This window comes from Pinus tabuliformis, chromosome Q (genome assembly GCF_031772625.1).
Source record: "Pinus tabuliformis cultivar Carrire ecotype Pingquan chromosome Q, CPIR1, whole genome shotgun sequence".
Lineage (NCBI taxonomy): Eukaryota > Viridiplantae > Streptophyta > Pinopsida > Pinales > Pinaceae > Pinus > Pinus tabuliformis.
Window position 1 is genome coordinate 937989392 of NC_142296.1, and position 17549 is coordinate 938006940.

At 36.7% G+C, this 17549-nt stretch overlaps 1 protein-coding gene across 1 annotated transcript in view; it reads left to right on the forward strand.

Annotated features, from left to right (window-relative positions):
* Window positions 1-4989: 4989 nt before the first annotated feature.
* Window positions 4990-17549, forward strand: part of LOC149222539 (P-loop containing nucleoside triphosphate hydrolases superfamily protein) — a 292868-nt gene continuing 280308 nt past the window's right edge. Inside the window, 1 exon segment of the mRNA XM_089385506.1 lies at window positions 4990-5528. Coding sequence (XP_089241632.1) covers window positions 5215-5528 — 314 coding nt within the window. The 5' untranslated portion in view covers window positions 4990-5214.

Consider the following 17549-nt stretch of genomic DNA (forward strand, 5'->3'; position numbering starts at 1 on the left):
CAAGAGCCAAATGCTTCCATACTACTTCTTCTCCATAGTTTGCTTTACTTAGATAAGAGTTTGCTCTCACTCATTTTGGTCTCTTGGAAGAGGGCCACAAAGGGTTTTTCTTTGAGAATCAAAGATTTTGCTTCTTCCATTCTTTTTTCAAATCCAATGCCCCTGTAATTCAAGAAGATTATATTCATCATTTACTTTTGGAGGTGGATGCCCCCTTAATGGGTCTTGTCTTGCTCCTTTCACCCCCCTTTTGCTTCCATGATTTGCTAACTGATGGGGGATAGTGTGTCGATAACCAAGTTCTTCATCCTTCTCTATTTGCTCTGTCATGATCTCTCTGTCAGATTTACGCCCTGATCTACGAGTTCTCCTGTCTTCTTCCTTTTTTTTGTCTTTTTTTTTGACTTCTCATCCATTGAGCTAGCGTTAATTCTTGGCCTAATGATTTCATTGGATGAGAGAAAGTTATCTTCATCCTCCTCAAATTTCTCTTTAGAGCTATTATTTAATCTTTCTACAGAGGGAGGGATTTAAGTGGGGACCCACCCTTGAATTTGAGAAGACGAGAGATCATGTTGGGGAGAAGTTTCTTTAGTGATTGGCTGTGAGAGTTCACCTTCTTATGGTGTACCAAAAAGAGTTGCATACTGGTTTCCCATACCACTGGATCCAATCTCATGGCTAGAGCCACCTATGGAGTGGCTAGAAGACCGTAAACCTTGTCCCTCCTTAAGAGGAGCGTTAATGGGGGTCGAACCTACTTGGGGTTGCTGACGATTTGTGCCTTTCCTCCTTTTGGCTTGCTTCCATTGTTCATTCTTCTGTCCTTGTTGATCTTGGGTTGCTTTCATTTTTGGCACCCTCTAGAGAAAGTGCCCATATTTGTGGCAAACTTTGCATTTGAAGGGAAATTGGTCATAGTCCATCTCCTGCACATGAGTCCAATTATCCATACATATATTGATTGTTGTAGGCGGTCCTTTGTCCACATCCACCTCAACACATATACGCGCACAAGCAAAGAGGATATCTCTCGCTTTTGCGCAATCAATGTACTTACCCAACGAGTTTCTAATCAATATGAAGGTTGCATCATTATAGCAGTGAAGAGCCAAATAGTGGAGATTAACCCAAATTGGGACCGCAGTGGGGATGCCATATTCTGAGTTAAAATTAGGGTTCTAGAAATCAAGGTATAAAACTTGAGCTCCCATGAAATACGTTCCACTTCTAAATTCAAATCCCGATCAACTTTGTTCTCAAAGTAAAAAGTGAAGAAACCCTTACCAAAAAAGGATGAAATAACCTCTCTTAAGATGAGGGGCTTCCAGTTCTTCTCAATCTAGGTCCAAACAAAGCGAGGAGAGGGCCAAAGGCCCATAAACTGACCAATTAAGCCCTCATATGCAAGTTGGAGAGCGTGGATCTGGGCTTGAGGTGCATTGATCTCAACTTTTGGGATATCATCAAGTTTTTTCATGAAGCAAGAGGGACCAAACTTTTGAAACTTAGGACTGCTGACAACTAAAGAGTTGAATGTTGCAATCTCCCTTGTCAGAGGGGAGTCCTAGGCTGGCCCAACCATGGTAAGCTTCCCCGCCAATGAACAACGAGGCTCAGCTCCTGAGAACAAGGCCGAAGATCGAAAGAGAAAAAAAATGAGGCAACACGAAGCTTCTGACAACTATATCTGATAGAGAACTTTGGCCCACATGCCTAAGCTACAAACCAGGATCAGACACTCCATTCCTTAAGAACATGAACTTTAAGAATAACATAAAGTTGAATTACTATAAAGAAATCATTAATTCCAAGCAAGAAGTGCATATTTCTCCTTATATTGTTGTGAGGTCAACAAAAAGGATATATATTGTAAACAAGAAGAAAGTCCCATGAAAACAAAGCTCTCTTCATGTTATTGCTAGGTTAATCACAAATATATACATTGTAAATAAGAAGAAATTTACATGAACCTAATAGTAAAACATGACATACCTAAAAAACATGACATACCTAAAATATTTTGATATGAAGTAATTTATAAAATCTATGGAGAATAAGATGAAAAACACTTTCTTTTCAAACATATTACCTCGAGAAATATTAGATTTAATTTCCAAAATATTTATAATAAGCAAATTTTATAATTTCTTAATTTATAAACCCAACAAATTTCAAAATTTTCATTTCCAAACTATTCAGTTATAAGATCAATATAATGAATCCAAGTAATTTTTTTTAACTTGACTGAAAATATATTTATATTTCATAAAATATGTGTTAGGGGCACAATTGTATAGCCTTTACAAGTATTTCCTACTAGCCCAAATTGATCAACAAAATAGTAAGCAACACAAATCTAAACTGTGATCGAAAACTACGTCCTAGAGTATGCACAAAGGCGTTATAATGTTCTAAAAATGTTGGCTTGTAGATCCTCCAAAAAATACCAACTAAAAATTGACACAAAACATCGTTTGCGGGTAGGCCTAAGGAACCAGAATCAATCTTAGAGCCCCATCCACTTTAAGTTTTCCTTTTGCTAGATGGACCCCCTCATTCGCGAGGATGTCCACCTTCTTATTGTTGTGTTTGTGGACATGAATACATGATTTGGAGCGAAATCTTCCTAGCATGTGATAGATCCTTTTCACAATAGCTTGGAGTTTGATGTTAGATGAAAGAGACCCATTGATGAGGTGGGGCAAAAGAATTGTAGAGTCACTAGTGATACTGAGATCTTGAATGTTTCTCTTTGTAGCCAAAGAGAGACTTCGCAAAAGCACATAGGCTTCTACTTGGTCATTTGTGGCGATTCCTAAACTGCAGGAGAAGGGGTATTCCAATTGATCCTTGAGGTGGTAGATCACCCCCTACTTCTGCCATCCCTGATAAATTCAAGTAATTAATCTAAATTTATAATTTTAATAAAACAATTTAACAAATAAATACAACAGTTAATTATGACTACAAAACCAAATCATGTTATTTATTGAACCTTATGTTCTTTTTTTTGTAAGATATATTTCTATATTTAATTCAAGCTGTAATTACATCACATATCACTTGGAAGCACTAAGGGTTACCTTGGTCTGCCAGATTGGAAACCAGACCAACGGCTAAATCGTAAGCTTGAGTTAGAAAGTAGCAAAATAAACGAAAGGTGCATAGTATGTTTTCAAAAACATGACCAAACTTGGGTTGCATGACCCGATAGACAAGCAAAATAATAGACATAAACCATAAGTCCATAGCCTGTAATAAAATAAAATGTCTAACTGACATCAACTAGTAGACTTGTAAGATAAAGAAGACCCGAAGTGTTCATGCCTATCTTTCAGAGAAGTTGGTGTGGCTAGAGGAGGCTAGTCTTGATCTTGCAAGAGATGTGCATTTAATTCATTGCAGGTGCAGGTTCAAGATCTCATATAACATATGTTGTTCCTCAATTCGTAGTAGGAGTTCATCATGGTAAACATCTATATCAAATAGGACCTTGCCCAACATCTCCTTAAGTTGGAAATACAACTCCACCATGAGCTAATATTGGTTGCGCTTCCCACTTTCTAAACCTAGGGGTGATATCTAGCTAGATATAGAGTTGAGCATGTTTGTATAAGAGATGTCCTCTCTCTCCTTGACCACCTCCTATTCGATGTCGTCAAATTTTTGCTATATTGTTAGAGAAGTGTGTGCTCGATAACTATTTTCCACTGTCTCCGCTATGGCTTGTGCATGTTCGTTGCTGATCCCATCACGACTTGCTGACCTCATCGAGAGAGTGCTCTCTGGTGAGGCATGCTTGGCTAGGATGGGTCTTCGCGGTGAAATAACAATTCCAAACAAAGGAAGAGCGCACGACAAGACAGGAAAGACCCACAAGGGAGTGAAAAACCAGAGGAGGGGAAAGCCACTTTACTTGGGTATGGACTCGGCTTGGGGTCGTTAATGTGTTATGGAGAGACCAAATGTGCAGAATTGACTATGAGGGAATGTCTTGCGAGGTCGAGAACAAAACAATGCTTAACATGACATCCTTTCGTGCATGGAGAGAGACACTAGCAAAATTATTAGAGTGAAACCCAACCAATTGCCAAGAGTTTGTAATGATGTTCTATGTGTTATTCAACCTTATGTTACAAGAGGAAGAAAGCTTTCTTTCATTGATAAAGGCTCATACCTCACATATTATGAAGAGGGAATGGGTATTTTAAGCCATATGCATTTTATTATGTTAAAAAAATCTCGGGGGTTAGCTCAATCAGTTGAGTTTCGGTTGCTAAAGCACCTTGCTAATGGGAAGTCATGGGGTCAATTCTCCTCAACGCTCTAAGAATTAAGCTCTACTAATAAACCAACAAAATGTGATCCTTCGGATGGATCTATCCAAATATTTACTCACAAAAATATTAAAAATATAATATATTAAATTATCTACATTTTAAAAAGTGCAAAATATTAAATTATCTATATTTTATTATGTAAATACATGTATTTTATTAAGAATATATATATATATATATATATATATATAATTTGTTTATTTATTTTTGATTATAATTTATAAATAATAAAAAGTAAATTGATAATTTAATTATAAAACTGGACCCTAATCTCTCAACTTTGAAGAGACAATTTTTTTTTAACCGAAAGCCACTTAAATTAATTTTCAAAATTTAACTATATACATTTTAAACTAACCGAGATTAAAATATATATTCTATTACCACAATTTCTTTCTTACCATATTTTTTTTAACCGAAAGCCACTTAAATTAATTTTCAAAATTTAACTATATACATTTTAAACTAACCGAGATTAAAATATATATTCTATTACCACAATTTCTTTCTTACCATACAAAAAAATAGTAATTAAAAAATAATATACATATATATTTAGCAAATTAATAATAAAAATAAGATAAAATTAACAAATTATGTCCTCATATTAATCCAATTAAAGAAATCAAATCTATGAAGACACAAACCGTGCGTGAATCCTATGTAACATCTGGCCCATACCAGCTAAACGGTAAGATACTCATCTAGTTTGGGAAGCACAACTTAAGAGAATTCTGAAAGAAAAAGTGTGGGAGGAGGTGTTCAAATAAATTGGAAATGGAAAGAACACACCTAAAGAGCCAAGTACCCTGAATGGGTTCTGGCGCGCGCTTCGCTCCTGTAACCCTGTAGAATAGATGGTGTACCTGTAATGATTTGTAGAAATTTGAAGGAAATGGAAATGGAAACGGACAGCAATATGAATAGTAATAGCAATGGGTCGAGGCAGTGGAGGCAGGTGGTGGATAGGAAGTTGAAGAGGCTGCATTCCCTCATTTTTGGCGCGGAAGTCTGTCTGGAGAGTGGAGATGCCCAAACAGCCCTGGGCCTGGGTTTAAGGTTGTCAGGGTTTCTGGAATCTGAATGCCGGGATACCACTGATAATCTTTACATCACCCCAATTCAGAGAGATCTTCATAGCAAAATGGACGTCGCTCGCCAAATGTTGGCTGCGGATGGTGACCGGTAGGCTCGCTTTTACTTATTTCATTATAAGTAGAAAATGGTATATGTGTGTGTGAGAGATTGATTTAGTTAAATTTATCAATAATGTACAAACATAAGTTACGTCATCTCTGCATATGAATCAGGGCTGCCAAACCTACGGGAGGACAGTCCGAGAACAGTCTGCGAATGTTTGTGTTCTAAACAATAATAGTGAAATCTGAGTCCTATATTATTATTGGACATATCCTTAGGCATTTAAAAAATCATGACACCAAAATGAGTAGCAGCACTGTTTACCATCCTTGGGCATTTCAAAAATCGTATGACAACCAAAATGATTTGCAGGGCTGTCTGACACTGTAAGGACGGACTTACAAGTTACAGCTATCATGACTATTGGCAACCAAAAACAAAAGTTTAATAGAAATAAATATGGAATGACTGAGGCTAATTATCAGAATCTGAGTCAAGGTTGATGAAGAGAGGCGGAGTGACCTCCCAAGGGCTGGCCGTTGGAGCTACATCAACCTGTGTAGCTTCCACCTTGCCTCGTTCCTCTTCCTTATTGATGACAGGTCGTTTGTCCCTTTCTGCTTCCCCTCTTTTCATGACCAACTTCCTAATATTAATGATAACATGTTCATACCAGTGGCCAAAATGATTCATCATCTCTTCTAGTTGGTCTAGCTTGTAGAGAACTACCCTTTTCGAGAACTACCTTTTTCTGAGCTACTTTCTCTTTCACTGTCATGGCTACGAACTTTTTCATATGCCAGCGTGTTTCAACCATCTCCAGGAATTTAGCATCTGTGCTGAATGAGAAGCCTGTATCGGGAATCCATTGTATAATTTCGTCCTCTACCCAAGTATTGAAGGTTATGCCACACTGCTCACAAATCCTACTTTCAGTTCTTTCCACCTCCGTCTTCACTTCCTTTGAGAAACCGTTGTGATAAGCCTTTATTGCTTCCTTTCCGCTGCCTCTTTTTGCAAACCTGTGTTCGACCTCTGCTGTGCTACTTTCCCCTTTTTCATGCTTGTATTTCCCTTCCGTCTTCATGTCGACCAGAACCTGCCTCCACCAACCTACTCTCAAGGCACTAGTTGAAAGCGCTAGGTTTCCGGCCTCCTTTCATTCTCGGCAGGTTCCCTTCTAATTTGCCTATGACTTGTCACTTAACCTGTTCCTAGATAACAACACTGCCATTAGTCCAAAACCATGTTATCAGAACCGGACTGGTAATCGAACTAGTCGACCCCAAAACTGGAAATCGGACTGGAATGGGAAAGAAAACTGGGAAAAAAAACCAGTCAACAACCTATTTATATATATAACGGTACATATAACCAAAGTAGATCCATCAACAATGATGCTCTAGAGTCCAAAAAAAACATGCTACAACAAATACTTACATATCCTCAAAATCACTGCCTATTGGAACCTTTATCATCAATATCACCTTATAAACATTAAAATGAGATAGAAAAAGCTTAACATGTCAAATTGAGATTTTGTTTGAGTGATGTATACATTTTTACTAGTGTCATGACGAGGGAGTTCAACAATCAATGCCACCAACATCAAGGTACATAGAGGGCCTGATGCTCTTGATTAAATGCTAATTCCACCCCTCTTACATGACAAAATCTAGTGGAATCATTGCAATCCCCACAATCTTGAAATCCTCAAAACTGTTAAGTTTGTTGGATTTTGAGTGAGATCTAAAATTCTACTTTTTCCAATGAAATCCAATGAGGTTGGAACTTGGAACCACTATCAAACATCCTGAAACAATTAATTGTAATGTTAAAAGTTCACTTTTACTTTACAAATTTAACATTAACATTATTACATAGCATTAGGAGGGCCCTAGGGTTGAATATTAGGCTGCCCCACTCATAAATTATTATTATTATTATTTATTTAAATTTGCATATCGAGGGTCCTTAGTTGCATCGTATGAAACTTGCTAGTTTAGTGAAAAAGTGAAAAAAGGCCGCTTTGGTACTGAACTGACCTTTTTGGTTTCTTGCCACTAGTCGGACCAGTTAGGGCTTCAAAACGACTAGATTGATTTGTTCAACTGGTTCTGATTTGGTTTTGATATCAATGATCCAAACAATAGTTAAAGCCATAACCAGTACTTCATTGCTAGAAAACTTGATATGAAACTTGAAAGAGAAGCCAACCTTGCTTGTGGGATTAGACAAGACCACACTACCCTCCTAAAGTGTTACCCTCCTGAAGTGTCATTTCACTTGTAGACGAATTACCCAACATCCAACTCTTGTCATGTGTTTCCATAATGACGATGGTATTGGAATTAACTATTTGTAGGAGAACTAGGCCCATCATCATGGATGGAGGATGAGCTGAGTTGAATGCCAACATTCCCATCCCTTGCCCCTATCTCATTAGACATGCCATGTGTTGCATCCTTTTGAGCTTGCTCTGGGTGTGTCTCATGGTCATGATTATGATCATCTGGCACCCCAATAGGGAGAAATGTTTTCTATACTCATTTTAGAAGAAAAAGAAAGTTTAGGCATGGATGGATGTGTTACCACACAAGCTCACACCAAAAAATGTAAAGTCCTATGTTGTGATGTTCCCAATTTTGTGCATGCAAAAATCACTTAGGAGTTTTGCAAATTTTTGGATAATATTAAAAAGGGGAAAATATTATTTTGTGAGAGAAGGGAGAAATTATTATTTTAATGGAATGGTGGCAAAATAATATTTTATTGAAGGAGGAAGGCAAATCATTATTTTAATGGAATGGCGACATATTAATATATATATATTTTTTTGGTAAGTTAGATGTCTCCTCCCAGCGCACGTGCTTAGCAGCCCAGTGAGGTTTGAACATAGGGTGCCTTACTAACGAAACCCTTTCTCAACTGGTTGACATATTAATATTTTATTGAAGAAAGGAGGTAAATTATTATTTTATTGGAATGACGACAAATTATTATTTTATTTAAATAGCGGCAAAAGGTGGAAAATGGCCCCCACCCTTAAAATAATAAGGAAAAAGGGAGAATCTAGAAGCTAGAGGGAGGCTCCATGAAGTATTATAAAAGGAGGAGGAACTCGATAGCAATTCATGCTATTCCTATCATTTCTATTTGACATTAAGAAGAAGCTCAAGTGAGTTTCAACAGTTTCAAGCAAAACTCAATTGCTGATTTCGGTGGACTTCGAGTGCCACCCTAGTTAGCTCTCTTCCTTCTTCGGTGGATTCTCTTGGCACCCTAGTTGGAAATTTTACATTGTTGGGATTATTGCTAATCTTCTTGGAAGTTGTGGATGATTGGTCTCTTGTGGGAGGATAAAAATCAGACTATCTATTGAGGATGCCAAGAGAGCAAATTTTCTCAAAGGTTTTAGTGAGGCCGAGTTGACCATTTGCACTCAGAATTGGAGGCTGCATTGTGGGAAGATCATAAATTTTCGATGCCTAGGATGAGGCCGCTTTATTGATCACAAGGAGGCTGAATTGTATTTCATTCTGGTACCAAGCTCATCAATTCCTCCAAAGGCTGAATTGATTTCTTCTTTATCATTGGGGTCACTTTCACCATTTTAGTGCCAAGAAAGAGGACGATCTCTTCATTGCTGGTAAGCAGGGTTTGCCATTAAGGAAGGCTGAATCTTATGAACTTCTAGCAGTATAATTTTTCAGAGGTCGAGTGGGTTTATTGCTCAGAATATGTGGTGCATTTCTTAGAGGTTGCTTATGCCAAAGAATGGGCTGGATTCTCCAAAATTTCTGATCAAGTTCCCTGTGCCAAAGACTGAAATTGCTACCTTTTGAGCAGGTAGGTTTCCAGCATATCAGTCACCTCTAAAAGCAGTGATGTCATCAGCAAATGAGATGGTCGAGTACTCCTTGGAGGGGCTCGAATTAACTCGGGAAAATTGTCAAGTCTTATAAACATTTCCAGAATTCATTACCTGGGGTCAAACTCTTTTACAAGAGACTATTATCAGCAGTGAATACATATTCTTGGGTTGGAATTTGCATTGGCTGAGAGTAACCAGCGTGCCCTTGACAAATTATAAGTGTTGCAGTTCATATTTCTATGGGAGGCCGAGTTGTTTGTTCAGTAGATCCCATTGTGAGCTAGAGAAATATAATATCAGAGAAATAATTATAAGTGTGGAGCGAAAACCAGGTGCCATCCTCAAATTGTATATTGAAGATCATTTTTTGGTAACTGTGTAACATTTGCAAAATCTGAAATATAATTTTTGAGTTTCTATGTTGGAGAAATAATAAAATAAATGGCTGTAGTATCCACTATTTATTCCTAAATGTTCTGATGGTATTTATGTGATTATTCTATGGGTTGTCTATTCCAATATTATATTGGTTTTGTCTGTTATTATTCATGTGACATGACCAAAATGCACCTACAACAGTCAACTCAAAAACTGTTTGACAAAATCTCTCACAGACAAACCATTTAAGTTTAGAGAATCACAGTGGTATTTTTGGGTCATTCTAAGAAGGAACATTACATATGCCTAGGTGAATATGTGTGAAACTAGAAGATTGGTCATTGTTACTGTTATCACAATTTTAGTTAGTTTTTAAAAGCACTGACAGTTTCAGTGTCAGCGCCGATTTGTAATAAACAAGAGAATGTCGATAACGGGGTTATCAGCGTTTATCAACTGCAGAAAAATGATTAACAGGAATACGCTGACAATGGGAGTGTCAGTGTTATCAGGTATTGGCTGATAGCAGGAATATCAGCGCCAAAAATAAAATTTGAATTTCAATTTTTGAAATGCGCTGACACATTCCACATCAGCAACAAAATAATCATTATTAAAATTAAAAAAGGAAAATGCGCTGACAACGAGAGTAGCAACGTATTTATGTAAAAATGTCTAGTTAAAACTTTGTTTTTCCTGTACAACACAGTAATTTCGGGCACACTTTCCAGACAAATGAGAACAAAGTTTTCAAAACCGAAAGAGGTTTTTGTCCACAATGGACCCATTTAGAAAAACCTCTCTTGGTTTTCTAACAGCTATCATGGTTTTGGATTTTTGAAGGGATCACTGGACCTTATTTTTTAGGATTTCGTGAGGAAAAAGCTCATGGACAGTTGTTGACTTGGATGCCACCTCACCAAATTCGACTTGCTGATCCTTATCTCCAGCCATGACTCTAGCAAAAGCATGATCTTTAGATGCAGATAGGATTGGAAAGTTTTATATGCATGTATTTGAGATGTACACTGTGATTATTTAGACTTTGTAATTAAAGCTTTGCTAGAAACTGGTTTTTAGTTAGTTTGTCTTTTCTATAAAGACAGGGACTGTGTAATGAAGAAGGATTGAGAATACTTTGAAAGATCAGACCTGGTGTATATTATTTTGATATTAATAGAACTTGCTGCAAGCAGTATTACAACATTTCAGAGATTCATGTGTTGAAGGTTTCCAGTCAGTTTCTTATGGTGTTTTTCCTCTTTCTTAGTCAAAGCTTGAATCCATTGATCTTCAGTAATTTGAATAAAGGTTATGAAATATAATTCTTTGTAAATGCTCTGTTTCAGGTTATTCAGATTTCCTATATGTTTTTCAACTTAAATGCCAATTGCAGAATTCACATGGTTGCCTTGTCTTTTAATGTTTACTTCTACTTTCTCCTACCATCTCTCATTAATGATTTGTCTAAGAAACCTGCAACTATCTTGCCTCTGTTAGACTGATTTGTATGGCATGTAGCTAGTGTCTTTGTATCAAAGACTCCATTCCCAATGGTAGTATTTTTCACATATCCCAACCAAACTTCATTTTTTGATAAATCTGGCCACAAAACTCAATTGCAAAACCTGCTACTATAGTGACCTAGAGTAGTTGAGTTTTAGGGAGAGATCCCTCTCCAGGTTGAAGGGCCAACTTTCAACCTCAAAGAGGTTAGAGGTTACCTTAGAGGTTTTTCCGCAGCTGGGTTTCCTCTAAGAGATAATAGTTACCAACACTCCCCTACACTTTAGACAAAGGTTGGACCTAAGTCAAGTGGGGCTTCCCTATGGTTGCTAGTTTCACTTCATGTAATATTAAGTGGGAGTAAAGGAGCTTAGCAACATGAACGGATGGAAATGGCAAATGTTTAAAAATGTTGGAGATGATGAATGAATGGGATCTAAAGCCTTATTGCTTGGGCTATGGAGTCATGGGTGCAATCTAAGAGGGTTGCTCTACTAAAAGATTTGGCAACAAAGTGTTTACAAAGTAAGAAGGGAAGGGACTCACAATAGTTGTTTCACAACCAAACCAAATGAAGGGGTGATTAAGCAGTCATTCACCATAGGAGACTTAGAGCTTTAAACCATTAATATTTAAGACAAGGTGCAAGTTTTTCACTCACAATAGGAGATATAGGACTTTAGCTCCTCTTTAGAAACAAGGCACTCCTAGACTTAGCTTTGACAATTTTAACTTGCATACAAGGTTTTACGAAAGGTTTGCAGAGTACATAGTTGGCAACATAAATTAGACAAGAATTGCCTTCATCTAATTCCTTGGAGCTAGCTTGCTCACAAATTTCTCCATTCCAAAATTTCCCATGTGCAAAATGAATAGAGCAAACCTTTATATAGGTTGTAGCTCAACTCTCCTCTACAGTAAAATATTATTTTCCTAAGAAAATATGAAAATATTTACAATAACTACCGTGGAGGGTGAATTGGGTCAAGAGGCCATAGAAAGTGCTTGGATACAATGTTCTTGATGAGGGTAATTGCAATATCCCACTTTCGTACATCTTCTAGCTGATGCAAAGGTAAGCTCTAGATGCCATTTGTCCTCCTCATGTGTGAAATTATAACCAAAGGATTGGTGAAATAGTTTGTGTGAATTTCCTAGTGGTATGCATGAATGCCAAATTCAAAGCTCCATGATGAGGTTACTTTCCTAGAAATAACCACCTCCAAATAATAATATTGCTTGAGTAGGGCTGATTTACAAGAAAATGAATAGTTTTAACTTTTCCATGTGTAAAGCTTAAAAGAAGGGCACTCTTCTAAACATGCCTTGTGTCTTCATTAATTAGCTTCTTCTATAAGTCTCTTGACCAATAAAATATTAAATAACTCCATGAACTAGTGTGCCCTTGGTTCTTGTGGTTTGTGGACAATTTTGAGTAAGTAGTGACCATGAAATGATCCTTCAACCAGTGTGCCCTAGAAACTTCAGCTTAGTGCCCACTTTGACTTGATTAAAACAATATTATATTCCTTCCTCAAGTGAAACCCAGGAAGGACTGCCGTTATCCACTAAATAACTTTCATCATAATAAAATATTCTTGCATGCACGTCCCTTGAAGGGAGAGGAGTGCACACTTGAAATTTGTGCAGTTGTATCCATTTTGACCTAGTCAACCATTACAGAGCCTTCATTGAGAGTGCACCCTTGGGGTTTGTGCAAATGGGCACCCTTTGACCAAGTCAAGCCATCATTTATCACTTCACACTTGTGCAAGGTTTAAACAAGGTTATGCAAGGAGTGTGTTGAAAATATAACAGTGGAAGGTCTTCTGGCTTGTGCATTAGCTAGTGAATGCCATGAATTTGTCTTTCTCTAGCATGAGTGCGAGTTCATGAGATAGAATTCACTTACGTTGAGTTGATTTCCATTTTACTGGAATGGTCATCAAGTTTTCATGTGTAATTTTGGAGCTTCAGTTAAGTGGTGTCTTCTTCAGTTAGACTACATGACAAGGTGGTAGTGACAAGTTCAGTTAGATTTCAATTATAACAAGTTAAGACTTCAGTTTTGATTGGAAAGAGAACAAGTTAAGACTTCATTGTTGATTGGAGAGAGAACGAGTTAAGACTTCATTGTTGATTGGAGAGAGAGCGAGTTGAGTTCTCAGTTAACTCACAATCACAACTGAAGAAAACTTGAGTGAATTGCTAATCAAATTAGGCCTCCTTGCATGTTTCGAATTCTATCTATAAAGAGAAGGACGAAGGCACAATTGAGCTCATTCTTTGTGAGATCAAATCACATATAATTCTTTGTGTGGAGTGCATTCTTGAGGAGCAAATGCGCACAGATTTAGGAGGCCACAAGTGCGCAAGGAAATATGAGCTTGTGCACTAGGAATAAGAGTTGAATTGCACAAGGAACTAGGAGCTAACGCGCAAAGAAATAGGAGCTCCAAGTGTGCAAGGATTGTGGAGCAGGGATCAAAGATTCTCAGGGCAGGTTGAGACTATTTCTCAGATATAGATTACTGGTTGCAATAGTAGCGTGAATTGTAATAGATCCAATTTGCTCAGGAACAATCAATAAAATACCACAACAAAGAAAGTAGGTTTTTCCTTTTGGGTTTCCTGGTTAAAACAAGCGTGTCAATTTTGTGTGCATGTGTTTTTATCTTTAGTGTTTTTCTGCTGCTTATAGATTGTTAAGAAACTTTATATCTTGATGAAAGTAAATTTAGTTTTAGTTTTCAGTTGCCTTGTTTTCAGTAATTCATCTAAGTAGTTGCAGAGTTTCAAGAAAATTAACATAGTGGATATGTTCTCATAGTGGAGCACACCACATAGCGATTTGTGCATGAGTTGATAAGAAGGATGAGTTGGATGGATGTTGTGGAGGGTCAAAACCCTAGAGCACATTGGTAATTAGCTTCCCTAGTCAACTCAAGTCTCAACCAATTCATTAAATCTCGTGCCAAAAGATAAGGATGAAGCATGAAGGACTTAGCACATGTGAACAAGGCTAGGGTAATGTGAGGGTTAACTTACCTTTTTTTTATGTGTATATTACCCAATGTTGCACGAAGCGGGAGCGAAGCGGAAGCGCGGAAGCGGAAGCGGGAGCGCGGAAGCGTCATTTTCCAAAAATCTAGGAAGCGAAGCGTCCGCGGAAGCGTCTGCTATATATATATATATATTTTTATATTTTTTTGCATTTATACTCAAAACAAACATCCCAAATACCAAATTAATTGTAGAAGACATGAAAACATGCATATTTTTGCATAAATCAAGATAGATATGGCATCCATGATTCCAAAACTTTGTTCTATTAATATGGCGCTATTATTCCAAAAACTTTGTTCTAGAATCTGGATCATAAATTTAAATGGTATTATATACTTTGCAACATGTTACTCACTTCTTCTCCATTTAAAATATTAAAAATGATTATGTTTTGACAAGATAATAAATAAAGAATTATTAAATATATTCATAATTTATTTATGTAATATAATAAATAAATAATTGTTAAATATATTTATTTTTGTACTCGAATATATATATATATATATATATAATAAAATTTTTATTATATATATAGATATATTATAAAAATTTATTTATTTTATTACTTTCAAAAGCATTAAGATTATATGAAAATATAAATATAATCGTGATATATTGTTTTTCCACGTATTAAAAGGCCCTAAGCTCTACAGTCTTATGAAAAGGCCCTAAGCTCTACGTAATTGGGCCACGCGTAATTTCTTTCCCACGTCACATTAACGAAACGAAAATATGAATTATACCCCAAGGGCTTTCAGGCACCAGAGAAACGGGTTCTGAGACCGTTCAGAAATTGAATGTTCAATGGCAAATATATCATTGGACGCCATTGAAATATTGTTTTGCCGCGTCAAACTGAACCTCTACAGCATAACCTTCAGATAACACTTGATACTTGATCTAGTACATCATCAGAAACAGAATATCGCTTGTCACAAAGATAGACCATAACAACAATTACACCTTCGAGTTACAGGGGGCAAAAAGGAAATATAATCTGTTTGGAATTGTAATCCGTTCTATTCCCACGGAGAATATCACGACTGGGTATTAATAAAAGCAGCACTCACATTGAAAACACACTTTAAACATCAACTAAAGGACGGATCCGAATGTATGATGCCCCTACTTATGAATGGCTAATTTAATCTTGCACCTCTAACAGACAGAGAACGAGAACATATAAATGCAACTAAAAACCACTCATCAGAGCTTAGCAAACCTCCTGGATGACGTTTTCGACCCGAAAATGCGTTCTAACTCAGCATCCAATCCACTGTCCTGCACAATAACGTTGACAATAAAATATTCATGGCTACCCAACCCGAAAGTGTAACCCCAGTGTCACAAGCACGTAAGTGTAACCAGGAATCGCTCCAAAAACTCGGAACCGCGCTTCGTCAAAACTGGAATCGCGCTTCGGCTGGCGCTTCTGGAACGCTTCCGTACGGGACGCGATTCCAGCCTAGGATCCGGGGGGGGGGCTTTTCCTGCAACACTGATATTACCTCAACACATGCCAAAGGGGAAGTGCTTGGTCTCATGTGTACCACATGGACTTGAGTTACTTCTAGAGACTAATTGACAATTAAAACTCAGAGAAAATGCCTCAATGAGGAATTAGCACTATAAAGTACTAATAAGCCAATACTTAGGCATTGAACTTAAAGTTTAGGATTTAAATCAAAACATCCCTAACCAATTAGGCGTGTTCACACTAGAAAAAGTGAAAATATGAGTTTTTAAGGCTCAATATGGTTTAGAACCATGTGTCTTCTAAGAGATGGAGTGAAGTAAAATGTAGATGTGAAAGTGACTTTTACCTAGGAAAAAGGTAAGAATGTGATGCAATATACAATCTCTCTAGGCAAAATGGTAAATGTTGTGTAAATGTATGTGTGAAGTGGATTTTACCTAGGCAAAAGTGATGATATGCTTGCAACAAATAAATTGTGTAAGTAAACTTATGGAACATTAGGTAAGTACATCATGATGTTAGAGGAAAATCATGATCTAACCATGCTACATGAAGTGAAAGTGACTAGGATGTGACTAGGTGATCATTATGATAAAGAAAATGTTGATGGGAGTAGCTTGGGCAACTACGTTTGCACAAGCCTAAGTATCTAGTTGTGTGGAAGTTGCCTAATTGACTTTTATGTTTAGCAATTACTTTAGTTATTAAAATGATTAAATTTTATAAGATAAAATGAGTTAATTGTGACAACCAAACTTGACTCAGTTAAATAATCCAAAAGACATGGAATATAAAAGTATCCATCTAGGATAAATAAATATATATTAAATAAATGAATGAAAGAATGATTTGGTTTGGTTATAAATAAGGGCCCTGTATAAATGCTAGGTGGGATGCCCTTTTATGAAGTCGTGCCCCAACTAATAGACATGTCCTTTTATAATTCTTAGTTGTTGTTATTATTATTATTTAGTGAAATATTTATGTTCATAAGATTGCCTTCCCCTTTAGATATGCTTTGTCCTCAAAGCATATTAATGAAAAGTCTTGATATCCTTTTCAATCTCGTAATGTCTTTGCATCTTTTCCAATTTTTGGAACTGTCATCTTTGATGATACAAGACGATATGAACTTCTGAGTGTTGAGCAAAATTTTCAAACTAAAAAATGATCTAACCATCCCAATTTGATTTTTTGTGGAACCTTGCACTTACTCGATACCTGAGATGAATTGTTTTCATAAGACTTAATTGTGTTGGCATCAATATTTTTTGAAAAGAAAGTTAATTGTTTTGTCTTGGGTGATAATGATATGCTAATTGGTCGAGATGTTTTCTCTTATGCTTTGGAAGTCAATAAGGAGTCCTTATGACTTGATTTTCCCTTGTCATGCTTGTGGCGATTTCTTGATTTACTTCATGTATTGATGTTCCTGAGTTGATTACAAAATCTTCACTTGGAATTTCCATTGTCTATATTGCAACATCGTTTGATTTCAATTGGATTGGCATTTTTCTGAGTCATAAGATTAATGGGATATGCATTTGTTCCGTTTTTCTTAACTTGGACATTTGTTAAAATTGGCAACTAGTGCCAAACTCCATGTGAGTCGTCTTATTTATGGCAGCTGATATTTTTTTTGGATTCCTCTTTTCGAGAGGTGTAGGATTGATCTAAAGATCATTTGATTCTGACATGTATTCACGGAGATATGAATTTATTTATGTTATTTGACATTTTGTCTAGGTCGGCCAGCAACCAA